Here is a 14,311-nt window from a genome sequence, read left to right on the forward strand (position 1 = left end):
CCTTCTCCATTCATGGAGTCTCTGAAGCATGTCACACCACCTGATCCCCTTCAGAGGCTTCCGGGCTCTGCAGGGCCCCACAACTGGCTGCACTGGTGGCGGTCCTGGAGTCCCTGGTGTCCAAAGTGGATTTGGTCCTGGGCAAACAGGCTACCAAAAAGTGTCCCCCGCCTTCACCTGCTTCCTTTGTCTTGTCAGATCCAGGGTCTGATTTGGTCGCCACGGACGCTAGTTACCCTTTGGGGTCTGTGTCCACGCACCCTGCATGCTCAGATAGTGAGGATGATTCCTCTGTTCCTCTAGCCACACATGAAAAGGCGCTAGTGGATAAACTGATTGTATTGCTGTGAGAAACCTTACATATGGAAATTGTGACTAACAAAGCATCAGAGGTGTGGGTCACCTTTGGCACCCACAAGTCCTCCAAAGCGGCAAGGGTGTTCCCCTTTGCCACTTTCTTTGACGATATTGTCTCAAAACAGTGGGGGTCCCCAAAACGCAACTTTGCAATCCCTAAGCATTTTGCAATGCGGTACCCTTATGAGGTCCCTCATTAAAAAAATGGATGGTACCCCCAGTTTCCAGGTTGAATAAAGCCACTGTCATACTAGTAGAAGAATCCTCGGTCTTCTCTGATCCAACTGATAGGCAGTCAGAGGCCTTGACCCGCCATATGTTCACTGTGGCTGGGTCGGCACTTAGGCCAGTGTTTACCATTACCCTGGTGTCACAAGCTATGACTGAATGGGCTAAAGTTTTACACTGGGACCTGGAGGAGAAACAGCTCCCTCCTGAGTTTGTGTAGCTGGCGGATCAGTTGGTCCAAGGGCTACAGTTCGTCTGTGATGCCTCATTGGATGCCACTCTCCTGCTTTCTAGACTGGCTGTCTCAGCAGTGGTTCTGTGATGCATTATCTGGCTGAATTGCTGGTCTGCGGACCAGGCTTCTAAAAATGCCTTGTCCGATCTTTCATTCGTGGGGGATTGCCTGTTTGGAGCTTCCTTGGATGACATCATCAAAGGCCTCACAGGGGGAAAGAGTTCTCTTCTTCCTCAGGCTTCCAAGGGTAAGGAGTCCCGTCGCAGACGGGGTGCTTCCTTTTCTGCTCACAAGCGGAGGTCCCTCTGGATCTCATGACAAGGGATCTAAAATCTTCCGGGCCTCCAATGGGGGTTCCAAGAAGCCTTAGATGGGCAAACCAAGAGCGGGGTCTGCTGTCTTCCTGATTCACGACAATTGAGTCCACAAAGTCATTTAATCCGGCTAGAAGATCGAGTTTCGTTCATATCCACCTGAAAGGTTCTTTCCCTCCAACCTGCACTTATCCCCAGATCGCTTACAGGATCTCTATGGGGCAGTGCAAGACTTGTTACTTCAAGGAGGGATTGCTCTGGTTTCGATGTTGGGACATTTTTTAAGTTTTTATTCAAACCTGTTTACGGTTCCCAGGAAGGAGGGCAAGGTGCGTCCAATTCCGGACCTCAAGGCACTAAACTGCTTTGCGCGGGTATGGAAGTTTCAAATGAAATCCATTTGCACATTGGTGGCATCCCTACATCTGGGCAATTGATCGCGATCTTGGGGTACCTGAACGAACTGCTTTTGCAAGCAGAGTCTTCGACTGCTCTGTTGGCCAACTTGGAGATCACTCTGCAAACGCTGAGGGAGTTCGGCTGGATTCTGATCTTTAGAAATCTTCTCTGGTCTCGTCCATGAGCCTGGACTATTTGGGACTGACTCTGGACTCGGCCTCGGCCAGAGTGTTTACCCCTCTGGCAAAACTTCAGAAGTTGCAGGAGGCGATCTGGCTTCTGCTGTCCAGCAGACGATCATCTCTTCGAACTTGCATGCAGGTGCCTGGCCTGATGGTGTCTACCTTCAAGGCGGTTCCGTTTGCACAGTTCCACATGAGAACTCTACAAAAGGAGATTCTGGTGAAATGGAAAAAGGATGCTCCGTCTCTGGACAATCTGATCCTGTTGAGCCGGTACACGAGGGGGTCCCTGATTTGGTGGCTTCGCTTTCTTCTTCAGGGAAAATCCTTTCTTCCCCTGTACTGGACCGTTGTCACCATGGATGCCAGCCTATCAAGGTGGGGAGACGTCCTTGGCACGGAGTGTGCTCAAGGGGTCTGCAAGAGTTCAGACTACCGATCAATGTACTGGATCAATGTACTGATCAATGTACTGGAGCTCCGAGCAATCAGACTTTGTCTGGATTATTGGACAAATCATCTCCAGGGGTTTCGGGTATGGATTCAATCGGACAATTCCATGGCCGTGGCTTATGTCAATCATCAAGGGGGCACAAGAAGTGTTCTGGCAGCTCTGGAAGTTGCCAGCATTCTAGGGTGGTCAGAACAGTTTGTTCCAGCCATCTCTGCTGTGCACATTCTAGGAGTGGAAAATTGGCAGGCAGACTTATTCAGTCGACAGGCGTTAGACCAAGGAGAATGTTCACTTCATCCGCAGGTATTCTGTCAGATGTGTCTTCCGTGGGGAACTCCCGAGGTGGATCTGTTGGCCTCTCGCCTCAACAGGAAAGTACAGAGGTTTGTGGCACGGTCTCAGGATCCTCTAGCCGACGCCTCGGATGCCTTAGTGGCTCCCTGGAGTCATTGTCATCTGATATACATCTTTCCTCCTCTCAAACATCTGTCGAGACTCCTGCGCAGGATCGAGGCAGAAGGGATTCCAGTCATCCTAGTGTCTCTGGATTGGCCTCGCCGGTCTTGGTATGCCGATCTGGTACAGGTAGTCACAGATGCTCCTTGGAGACTCTCTCTCAGGGAAGATCTGTTACACTCGCTGGCTTTGACGGCTTATCTGTTGAAAGCCAGGTGCTGAAGGATAGAGGGTTGTCTGAATCGGTGAGTCCTGCGCTTTTAAAAGCTAGAAAATCTACTTCCAGGAAGATTTACCATCATACTTGGAAGATGTACATAGCGTGGTGTAAGTCTCTTGGGGTTTACCCTCGCTCCTTTTCGGTGACTCGGATATTGGCCTTCCTCCAGCGAGAGGTCGAGCAGCATTTGGCCTTGAGTACCATCAAGGGCCAGGTTTCGATCTTGGTGATTTTCTTTCAACCTCCATTGGCCACACACTCCTTGGTACGTACCTTAGTTCCCCCAGTGCGGTTGCCATTGCCGCCGTGGGACCTCAATTTTTGTGTTGTCAATTCTTCAGAAACCTCCCTTTTGAGAATATTCAGGAGATTCCCCTGCTTAAGTTGTCCCAGAAGATGGCCTTTTTGGTGGCTATTACTTCTGCATGCAAAGTTTCTGAGCTGGCAGCGCTGTGTTGTCGTCCACCTTATCTAGTGGTTCACAAGGATAAGGTGATTCTTCGACCATGTCCGTCCTTCCTGTCAAAGGTCGTCTCTGAATGTCATCTGAATGAGGACATTGTGTTGCCCTCACTGTGTCCTTAGCCTATGCATCCCAAGGAAGTTGCCTTGCATTGCCTGGATGTGGTTCGGGCTAACAGGGTGTACTCTACCTGGCAGCTACGGAGTCGTTTAGGAAGTCAGACCCATATTTTGTCCTCACAGATGGACCTCGCAAGGGGCTGGCTACTTCTGCTGTGACCATTTCCAGATGAATCAGTCAGGCTGTGGTTAAGGCTTATTCTATTAAGGGTCAGGTTCTTCCTTTTCCTGTCAGGGCACACTCTACTTGGGCGCTTAGTGCCTCCTGGGCCTTCCGTCATCAGGCATCAGTGATGCAAGTTTGCAAGGCGGCCACTTGGTCGTCTGTACACACATTCACAAAGTTTTATAAAGTGGTTGCCTTGGCATCTGCAGATGCTTCTTTTGGCCGCAAAGTTTTGCAGGCTGCTGTTTAGAGCATTTTTCCTCTTTGAGGGTTTTTTTTTTTTTCAGGTAAGCTCCAGTTGTTCTCAGTTGAGCTCCATGTTACCTGGTTGGGTATGTTTAAATTTGGGGAAGTTTATTCTGCTGTTCCCACCCTCATGTGTGACACTGCTTTAGGACGTTCCTACAGTCATGAAGATGAAGTGCCGTGTCCGTCAATGAACAAAAGAGAAAATTGGATTTTTGATATATATACAGTATATATATATATATATATATATATATATATATATATATATATACCAATTCTATATAAAATGTGAACAATTACTCTATTTCAAAACTTCTAAATGTCCTACAGAGCTGATGAAAGCTCTTACCTTTGTTAGTGTGAAAAACCTATTCTTTGCAATTGTAATATAGTTTCCCTTTGCTACTTGTGCCGTACTTTTCCTGACTTCATTGCTAGACTCTACCAACTGGTATCCCCATACTCAAGGGAAGTGCTCCTAAACTGGCTCTATACTTGTAGATTTTCGATTGAATGTTTGTATAAACATTTGTATGAAAATTCTTTGCACATTTGATGACTGGATGAATGACATGACTGAAAGACATTACTCGCCGTAAACTCACATTGGAGCGAGCAGTGTCGTTATTCAGTTATGTAATACAAGTGTGTTATAACAAGGAGCAAACCAAATACCATTTTTAAGAGATATTGCTGCAGAGGTTGAAGGGGTGGGGAGTCAGCCTGTCAGTGCTTAGACCATGCGTGGCACACTGCATCAAATTGGTCTGCAAGCTGTCATCCCAGAAGGAAGCCTCTTCTGAAGATGATGCACAAGAAAGCCCGCAAACAGTTTGCTGAAGACAAGAAGACTAAGGACATGGATTACTGGAACCATGTCCTGTGGTCTGATGGGACCAAAATAAATGTATTTGGTTCAGATGGTGTCAAGCGTGTGTGGCGGGAACAAGGAGAGGAGTACAAAGACAAGTGTGTCTTGCCTACAGTCGAGCATGGTGTTGTCATGATCTGGGGCTGCATGAGTGCTGCCGCCACTGGGAAGCTACAGTTTATTGAGGGAACCATGGATGCCAACATGTACTGTGACATACTGAAGCAGAGCATGATCCCCTCCCTTTGGAGACTGGGCCGCAGGGCAGTATTCCAACATAATAATGACCCCAAACACACCTCCAAGACGACCACTGGCTTGCTGAAGAAGCTGAGGGTAAAGGTGATGGACCGGCCAAGCATGTCTCCAGACCAAAACCCTATTGAGCATCTGTGGGGCATCCTCAAACAGAAGGTGGGGGAGCGAAAAGTCTCTAACATCCACCAGCTCTGTGGTGTCGTCATGGAGGAGTGGAAAAGGACTCCAGTGGCAACCTGTGAAGCTCTAGTGAACTCTATGCATAAGAGGGTTAAGGCAGGAAAATAATGGTGGCCACACAAAATATTGACACTTTGGGCCCAATTTGGACACTTTCACTTTTGTTGCCAGCGATTTAGACATTAATGGCTGTGTGTTGAGTTATTTTGAGGGGACAGCAAATTTACACTGTTATACAAGCTGTACACTCACTACTTTTCATTGTAGCAAAGTGTAATTTCTTCAGTGTTGTCACATGAAAAGATATAATAACATTTTCACAGAAATGTGAGGGGTGCACTCACTTTTGTGAGATACTGTGTGCGTGTGTGTGTGTATATACAGTATATATATATATTTATACACACACACAGTATCTTACATGCATTGGCCAGTCATTTACAGTGCCTTTAAATATTATTCATACCCCTTGAAGTTTTCCACATTTTGTCATTTTACAACCGTAAATGTATTTTTTTGGGGGGATAGGCCAACACAAAGTGGCACATAATTGTGAAGTGGAAAGAAAATGATAAATGGTTTTCAAACTTTTTTACAAATAAATATATAAAATGTGTGGCGCGCATTTGTATTCAGCCCCCTTTACTGGGATACCCCTAACTAAAATCTAGTGGAAACAATTGTCTTCAGAAGTCACCTAATTAGTAAATAAGTCCATCTGTGTGTCAATTAATCTCAGTAAAAATACAGCTGTGGAGCCCTCAGGGGTTTGTTAGAAAACCTTAGTGAACAAACAGCATCATAAAGGCCAAGGAACCCACCGGACAGCTCAGGGATAAAGTTGTGGAGCATTAATCAGAGAAACAGCCAAGAGGCCCATGGTAACTCTGAGAGAGCTGCAGAGATCCACAGCTCAGGTGGGAGAATCTGTCCACATGACAACTATTAGTCGTGTACTCCACAAATCCATCTTTTATAGAAGAGTGGCAAGAAGAAAGCCATTGTTGAAAGAAAGCTATAAGAAGTCCTGTTTGCAGTTTGTGAGAAGCCATGTGGGGAACACAGGAAATGTGGAAGAAGGTGCTCTGGTCAGATGAGACCAAAATTGAACTTTTTGGCCTAAAAGCAAAACTCTATGTGTGGAAGAAAACCAGAGATGTATAGTAACTAAGTAGAACTACTTCACTACTGTACTTAAAGAGGAAGTAAACCCTCCTCTGACACTTTTACCTATAGGTAAGCCTATGATAAGGCTTACCTATAGGTACTGTAAATATCTCCTCTACCATTTAGGAGATATTTACCTTATATGCAGCCAGTGATGTCACTGGCACATGCGCTCTGAAGGAACGGCCGCTGGTGCCGTTTCTTCAGAGATCCGTGCCGCGACTGTCGGCTCCCGCGCGCGTGCGCGGGAGTGACGTCACCGCGGCTCCGGACAATCAGATGGCCGGATGCCGCGATCCCGGAAGACGGGCGACTGGACATGTCGCCCGTCATACAGGTAAGCAGGCTGCACGGCGGGGGCTCGTTCTAAGGTAAGTATTGCATAATGAGCTAGTATGCGATGCATACTAGCTCATTATGTGTTTCTCTTACAGGTTGCCAAGAAAAAAAAAAAAAGTTGTACGGGTTTACAACCTCTTTAAGTACCGAAAGGCTGTATCTGTATTTCCTAGAGTAGAATTTTTTTCTCCTACTTCCACTTTTACTTCACTACATTTTTTCAATGATTTCAATACTTCTACTCTGATATTTTTTTTTTTTGTGCTGCATAGTTACTCGTTACAATTATAAAAATTACCACTGCCAGAACAGTAGATGGCAGGTTTCATGAAACTCAAAACATGTGTATTATCAGCGCATACGAAAATAAAAGCTACTGTATGTATAAATAAAAGCTGCATTTGAAATAATAAAAAACAATATGATGTTCAAACTTTTGACTTCTTTCTTTAATAACTACATAACACAGTACTTGTACTTTTACTTTCAGCAATTTTTTTTTCAAAACTACTGGTACTTTTACTTTCAGTACTTGAGTAGCAAAATTTTTTAAAAAAACTACTTGCAATACTTAAGTACAAAAAATGTTGAATACTTTAGTACTTCTACTCAAGTCACTTTTTGATAGAGCACTTGTACTTTTACTCAAGTATGGGTTTCGAGTACTTTATACAAAACTAACACTGCACATCACCCTGAATACACCATCCCCACCCATTATGTTGTGGGGATGCTTTTCTTCAGCAGGGACAAGGAAACTGGTCAGAATTGATGGGGAGATGGAAAAGAAAACCTGTCTGCAAAAGACTTGAGACTGGGGCGGAGGTTCACCTTCCATTCCAGCAGAACAACAATCCTAATTGCACAGCCAGAGTTACAATGGAATGGTTTAGATCAAAGCAAATTCATGTGTTAGAATGGCCCAGTCAAAGTCCAATTTCAAATCGAAAGACTTGAAAATTGCTGTTCACAGACGCTCTCCATACAATCTGACAGAGCTTGAGCTAATTTGCAAAGAAGAATGGGCAAAGAATTTCACTCTGTTAGAGACATACCCAAAAACAATTGCAGCTGTAATTGCAGCGAACGGTGGTTCTACAAAGTATTGACTAAGAGGGGCTGAATACAAATGCATGCCACACTTTTCAGAATAGAACAAAGCATGATAGAATAGAATACAGTACATAAGAATAGCAAGGAATAGACTAGAAAAAAAGAATAGAATTTAAAAAAAAAAAGAACAGAATAAAATAGAAAGAATATAGCCATTTTCCGAATTTCAAATATCAAAATTCGAATTTCGAATAGAATACAATCAAATAGAAAGAACATAGCCATCTTCCCAATTTCCCAATTTTGAATAGAATAGAATAAAATAGAAAAAATATAGCCATATTCCAAAATTCAAATTTCAAATAGAATAGAACCAGCTATTGGAAAAATGTGAAACCGGTTGACACCGAATAACATACAACAAAACAAAATGAGTAACTCAACGAAAGTTACATTTTTTCATTCTGCACATGTCTGTACAGCAGCGACTGGTCGAATTTTAATCCATCCATGGCTATTCCCACTTAACAGAAGTCGATCTAATGATTGACTTCTTTTGCATGGGAATGTTGGAAAACTTTTGTCGATCACCAGCTGCAGCCTCAGTCAGTGTATTCTGACAGCAGAAGTATACAAGGGCACAGCGGGAAGGATTCCCCCATCCACCTCATGGATGGTGTAATCCGTATGTTTTTTTTTTTCCGTTCGGCTGAATGAAAAAAAAGCAATTAATCTTGAGAAATTTTGCCACCGAAATCTAAGATTTCTATAGAAATTTTGTATGTTATTCAGCTCAAACACACACCTATGAATGAAGAAAAAAATCAATTCTGTACGGAGCTCGCCTTCAGAAAGTATTGCATTCCTGCTAAAAACTTTCCCACAGATAAGATGATTTCTTTATTGATTGTACAGGTTTGCTGTGAATTTCCAGTGTGGAAATGAAGACATCGCTTTCCATTTCAACCCTCGATTTGATGGTGGCGTTGTTGTCTGCAATACCAAGGAGCACCAGAATTGGGGAAAAGAAGAACGCAAACAGGAGCTGCCTTTTTACAGAGGACAGCCCTTTGAGATCCGCATCATGGTTACACACCAGGACTACAAAGTATGTATTTATTTTTAAAGAACAGGTGTGTTTTTGCTACTTACACTTTTAGGTCAGGTACACATATAAGGTTATTATCCAACAACCAACTGTTGAGTACATTTGTAGAACCGTTGTTAGAAATAGCAAAGTAAATAGAGGCTGCTTTGTAAACTGTTATAGTCACAGCTATGATATTAACATGGAGAAAGGACCTGCTAGCAGCATAGATGAAATAATTTAAATGTAAATAGTAAAAATCATTGTGTATGGCCCAGCAGATTTCCTCATTAGAACCCTGCAGCTGCCACAGCTGATAGATAATTATGAAACCACTCCCATTACACCCACTCAGAACAGAGGCACAGAGGAACAAACAGTGATTTCTTCAGAATAACAAAAGACACGTGTGGAAGTCTTCACCTGTGACAACAGAGAGACATCGCCCAGAGTGTGGATGTCCAGGATTGGGGAGAGGCACCACGATAATAGTGTGACATTAGCCTTACTACTGTGTGATCTGGTAAGAGGCTGAACCTCCCACTTGAGTGCTTCACCTGCTCTCCTGAATACCTACTACACTTCTGAGCTGACACTTCGCCCTTGACCTTCTTCCTTCTGGTAAGGGGCCAGTCCCCAATAAGGTGGTGGAATCTATCTGCACCCGACAAGTCCAGGGGAATCTGCCGTGTGGATTTCACCATAAACTTGTGTGGCAATAGTTGGGACTATATGCACCTTCCCCTCCTTCCTACGTTTTGTACACATCATGCAGTGGTGTCAACGATTGATTTAATTGACACTTTATGTTGATAATCACTCCAGTGTGCACGTTTGTGTTCTTCCTTGATTTTCACCTGAGTGATATTTACCCAATCACGGTTTCATTCATCACGTTTATGTTTCATGCATATGAGTATATAATGCTTTATTGTATACACACTTGATTGTACATCAACCCAGGCACACATCACAGGAGTGTGATAGATACTTATTGTAGTATCATATTTAACCTCCTGATTTGTGACACATGTGAATTTAGCGCACCTGATTTTTTCTCATTAGTAAAAATCATTAACTGAGTTGTAAAGGCAGAAGGTTTTTTATCTTAATGCATTCTATGCAATAAGAAAAAAAAGCCTTCTGTGTGCAGCAGCCTCCCCCAGCACCTCCTAATACTTACCTGAGCCCCATCTCTGTCCAGGGATGTCCATGAGTCCCTCGCTCGTCCGGGACTCTCTTTCCTATTTGGTTGAGATACAGTAGCAGTGGCATTGGCTCCCGCGGCTGTCAAAGTCAGTTAGAAAATCAGAAGAGAGGGAGGGGGCGGGGCCGAACGTCAGCTCCATGTCTGAATGGACACACGGAGCTGCAGCTCGGCTCGGGTGCCTCTATAGCAAGCTGCTTGTTGTGGAGGCACTCAACAAGAGGGAGAGGCTAGGAGCAGCAACGAGGGACCCAAGAAGAGAAAGATCTGGGCTGCTCTGTGCAAAAACCAACTTCACAGAGGAGTATAACATGTTTGTTATTTTATTTTCTTTTTTTAAAAACGTTGCTTTACAATAACTTGAAGCTTACAATAGAAATATACAGTCCACACATTCATAAAAAAAAAACCTTTAATGGTCTGGAAATGACAGTGTAAGTGGTACTGGATGTCCTCTTGTAATGACATGGGATCCATCTGAGGCACAGTTCACAATTAAGCATTGTAGTTTAGTGTATTTAATGCTGTTTCCAGCAACTTAATTGCTCCTGATATTCATAACCATTGGGTTATACTGCCCCCTACAGGAATAGGACACTAGGCAGAAAATGATTCTTGCTACACTCATGGGCAGTGCCAGGGGATATACTACCTCTCTCTGCTATAGCCACTCAGTTTTTTTTCTGCCTAGTTGGGAGTAAGGACTTAGTTCCTTCCTTGCTGGGATCTCTGGTCCTGACAATTTTTTCTTTTTAGATAGAAATTTTGCTCCTGTTTTTTTTTCCTGTGAGATCTACAATTAACTGCCGGACTGGGCTGGATAATCTAGATCCAGTGGTCTCCCCAGTCTGGCCAGCGACATAGCCCCACCGGATGGGGGCTGGCCTGCAAGTTAAACGTCTCGTGAGGTTGCATACGACTGGGTCTTGGCCCGAGTGGCAGCGTTCCTCCTGGCCTGGTTCCTGGTAAGGGGATTAGCTGTCCCCCCCTCTCCCCCTGGAGGGTTTTGGGGTGGACATGGGCCCCTCCTTGAGACGGTCGGACCCCCGGGTTCCCCTTCTTCCCGCAGGCACCCCCCCCTGCCAAGTTTCTCATCCTGCCCCCTCCCCCCACGCTGGGGCTGTTTGGGTGGTCTGGTTACTTTTCCTGGGATGGGGGCAGGGCATTAACTGGCGATGGGGTCGGGGGGTGCGCCACTTGAGATGGGATGATCAACTGTGCAGGGGGGGGGGGTTGTACCTGGTGGGGGCTCCTGCCAGGGCCCCTTGTTCTGCCTGGATCTGTCCTTGAGGTCTAATTTCCCTCCTGGGTCCCTGTAAGCCATGGGGTGCCACACCGGGCCGCCATTTTGTTGTAGCCTGTGTGTTTCTATACATGGCGGCCATGTTTGTGTAGTCCGGTGGCCATTTTGTTGTAGTTTGCCATTGGAAATAGCGGCAGCCATGACAGTGGAGCCTTGTGGGTGGCAATTTTGGCGGCGGGAGCCCCTTGTCCCCGGGTGCTGACTCCTGGATCATTTTACTTCCTGATCGCCGCACGTGTAGTGCAGATTCTCCTAGTAACAGCAGCTGCCTGTTTCTGTGGGTGGTAAGTCTGGTGGGGTCCTCTCCATCTCTACTGTGGATCGCTTGGTGCTTTGTGCCTGGGGACCGGGTGGGGGTTGTCCCCTAGCAGTGTTTTACACTTTTTGTGGGGTCCCCCTGGTGACTTATGGAGTCTTTTTTTTTTTTTTTAACAGAAACGTTTTATTGATATAAAACAAGTTATAAATTAACAGTGCCAACAAGGTATGAATACACCGTGAGCATAAATGTTAACAAACGATCCAAAGAGAGCAATTGCACATTAAGAACAGACATATTAATTAAACAGACAGAGATACTGGCCATCATCTAAAGAGACAGTATGAACCTCAGGGCCTCAATAATGCACAGTCCCCCAAGACCCCGGGTCCCCCGGGAGGGGGAGGCGTTGGGGGGAGCCCCAGAAGGGCGAGCCACGGGGGAGCCGGGACGCAAAAACGCCCCCGCACCCCCCACGGCCCACACCCACATGGTAACAACCTCGCCACCAGGGCCCGGGAGCAACAACAACACAACAGGGCTGGGTCTACAGTGGTCTAGTTGCGATCCAAACATCCCATATCTTCCCAAATTTTTGAGGGCATTGACGCCCCATATAGGTCAGCTTAGAGGGGCAGAGCCGCATCTACCAACGCCCTCCATTGTGCAACCGTGGGGGGTCAGCCCCCTTCCATTTCAACAGCAACGCCTTCTGGGCGTAGAAGCAGAGGAAAAACAGTAGAAGTTTAGAGTACTTTGCCTGGGTCACCAGCTCCCCCATCCCCAAAAGGAGGACCCTAGGGTCCAAGGGCACCGGCATCTGCAGCACCGCGCTGAGCTCCCGGACGACGCCCTTCCGATACTCCTGAAGGAGCTGGCATTCCCACGTAACATGGAGAAAGGTGCCCACCGCCTGCTGGCATTTAGTGCATAAGTCAGAGTGGGCGCTGTATATCCTAGCCAAGCGTTGCGGGGTGTAGTATGCCCTATGCAAGAACTTCAGTTGAATAAATCTATCTCTGGCCGACATTACCGTGGGGATATAGTGAGGAATACATTGATCCCAATCATCCTCCAACAATGTGGGGACATCCTGCCGCCACTGTCGGAGCAGATGGGGGTCATGAGCCAGCCGACCGCATGTAAGTCTAAGGTAGATAGAGGACAGCAGTTTATCAGCATTACGCGTGGTCAAAAACCTCTCCACCACGTGGGGGGCAAGTGTAGGAGATGCCGGGAATTGAACCTGGGCCGCATGTCTAAGTTGCAGAAACCGAAACAGCATCCGGGACGGGAGATGGAATTTGTCTCGCAGGGCCTGAAAGGTCAGCAGGGAACCCGAGGGCATTATATGTTGTATCATAGTCACTTCATACCGCGCCCACACCGCCGGATAAGGAATGGAGCGAAAATGAGGCAACCTGGGATTACCCCACAGAAGAGTGTAGGGCGATATCGTGCCAGTCTCCCCCGTGGCTCCCAACATTTGGTCCCACACTCGCACCACCGTCCGCATAGGAAGCGTCACCTGAGGGACAGCCCCAGCCCCCCTGTACACCAGGTTAGTCAACGCCGCATAGGAGCCCAAAATCGCCGCCTCAAGATTGACCGCCGGATTGGACCTGGATTGAGCGAACCACCAACGAACGGAGACCAGCACCGCAGCCCAGTAATACTTCCGAAAGCATGGAAGGGCCAGCCCCCCGGAGGATAAGGGCAACTGCAATTTCCGTTGAGAAATACGCGGAACCGACCCCGCCCAGATGAAGGAAGAGACAACACTATCCAGGCGACGAAAAAAAGACGCCGGTATGGGCATGGGGGTATTTCTAAAAACGTACAAAAACTTGGGGAGAAAGGTCATTTTCAATAAGTTGATGCGTCCCACAGGGGTCAGGGGGAGCGTCCGCCAAACCTGGCACTTAGCGACCAGCTGCCGAAGCACCGGCTCCAGATTATCCGCTAGGTAGCAAGAGAGATCCAGTTTCACGATGATCCCCAAATAGCGGAACTGAGAAACCCATTCCAGCGGGGCCACAGGGGGGAGGGAGGAAGCGTCGCAGCATCAATAGGGAGCAGGCTTGATTTGGACCAGTTGATCCTCACCCCAGAGTATCCGCCATGGCGATCAATTATACTCAAGGCCGCCACCAGAGAATCAGTGGTGTCATTCAAGTATAACAGAGTGTCATCAGCGTATAAAGAGATCCGCTCCACTACGGGGCCAACCCCCAGTCCCCCCACCTCGTCCGACGCCCTCAGCAAGATGGCAAGAGGCTCAATAGCCAAGGCAAAGAGGCCCGGGGAGAGCGGGCAACCCTGCCTGGTACCCCTGTATAACCAAAAAGATGGGGAGAGGAGGCCATTAGTACGGACCCGGGCGACAGGGGCCTCATAGAGAAGGCGAACCCAGGCAATGAAGCGCTGTCCAATACCAAAGCGGGACATCACCTCCCACAGGTACTCCCACTCTACGGAATCAAAAGCCTTCTCGGCATCAAGAGAGGCCACTGCACCCCGGGAACCGCTGGCCACCCCGTGTGCCAGGTTAGTATGTAGGCGGTGAATGTTTATGTCCGTGCCCTTACCCGGCATAAAGCCAGTTTGGTCGCCATGCACCAGAGACAGAATCACCGAGTTAAGGCGATTGGCCAGTATTTTAGTAAGGATTTTTGCATCCACATTCAAAAGTGAAATAGGCCGGTAAGAGGCACACAATTCGGGATCCTTCCCGGGCTTAGGCAG

The 14,311-nt window shown here is 46.8% G+C and overlaps 1 protein-coding gene across 1 annotated transcript in view; it reads left to right on the forward strand.

Moving 5' to 3' along the window:
- Positions 1-14,311, forward strand: part of LOC309547796 (galectin-9B-like) — a 47,844-nt gene that overhangs the window by 9,596 nt on the left and 23,937 nt on the right. Inside the window, exon 3 of the mRNA XM_082247797.1 lies at positions 8,626-8,818. Coding sequence (XP_082103923.1) covers positions 8,626-8,818 — 193 coding nt within the window. The remainder of the gene's footprint in view (positions 1-8,625; positions 8,819-14,311) is intronic.

Source organism: Pelophylax lessonae (genome assembly GCF_965119305.1).
Source record: "Pelophylax lessonae genome assembly, chromosome: 2".
Taxonomy (NCBI): Eukaryota; Metazoa; Chordata; class Amphibia; order Anura; family Ranidae; genus Pelophylax; species Pelophylax lessonae.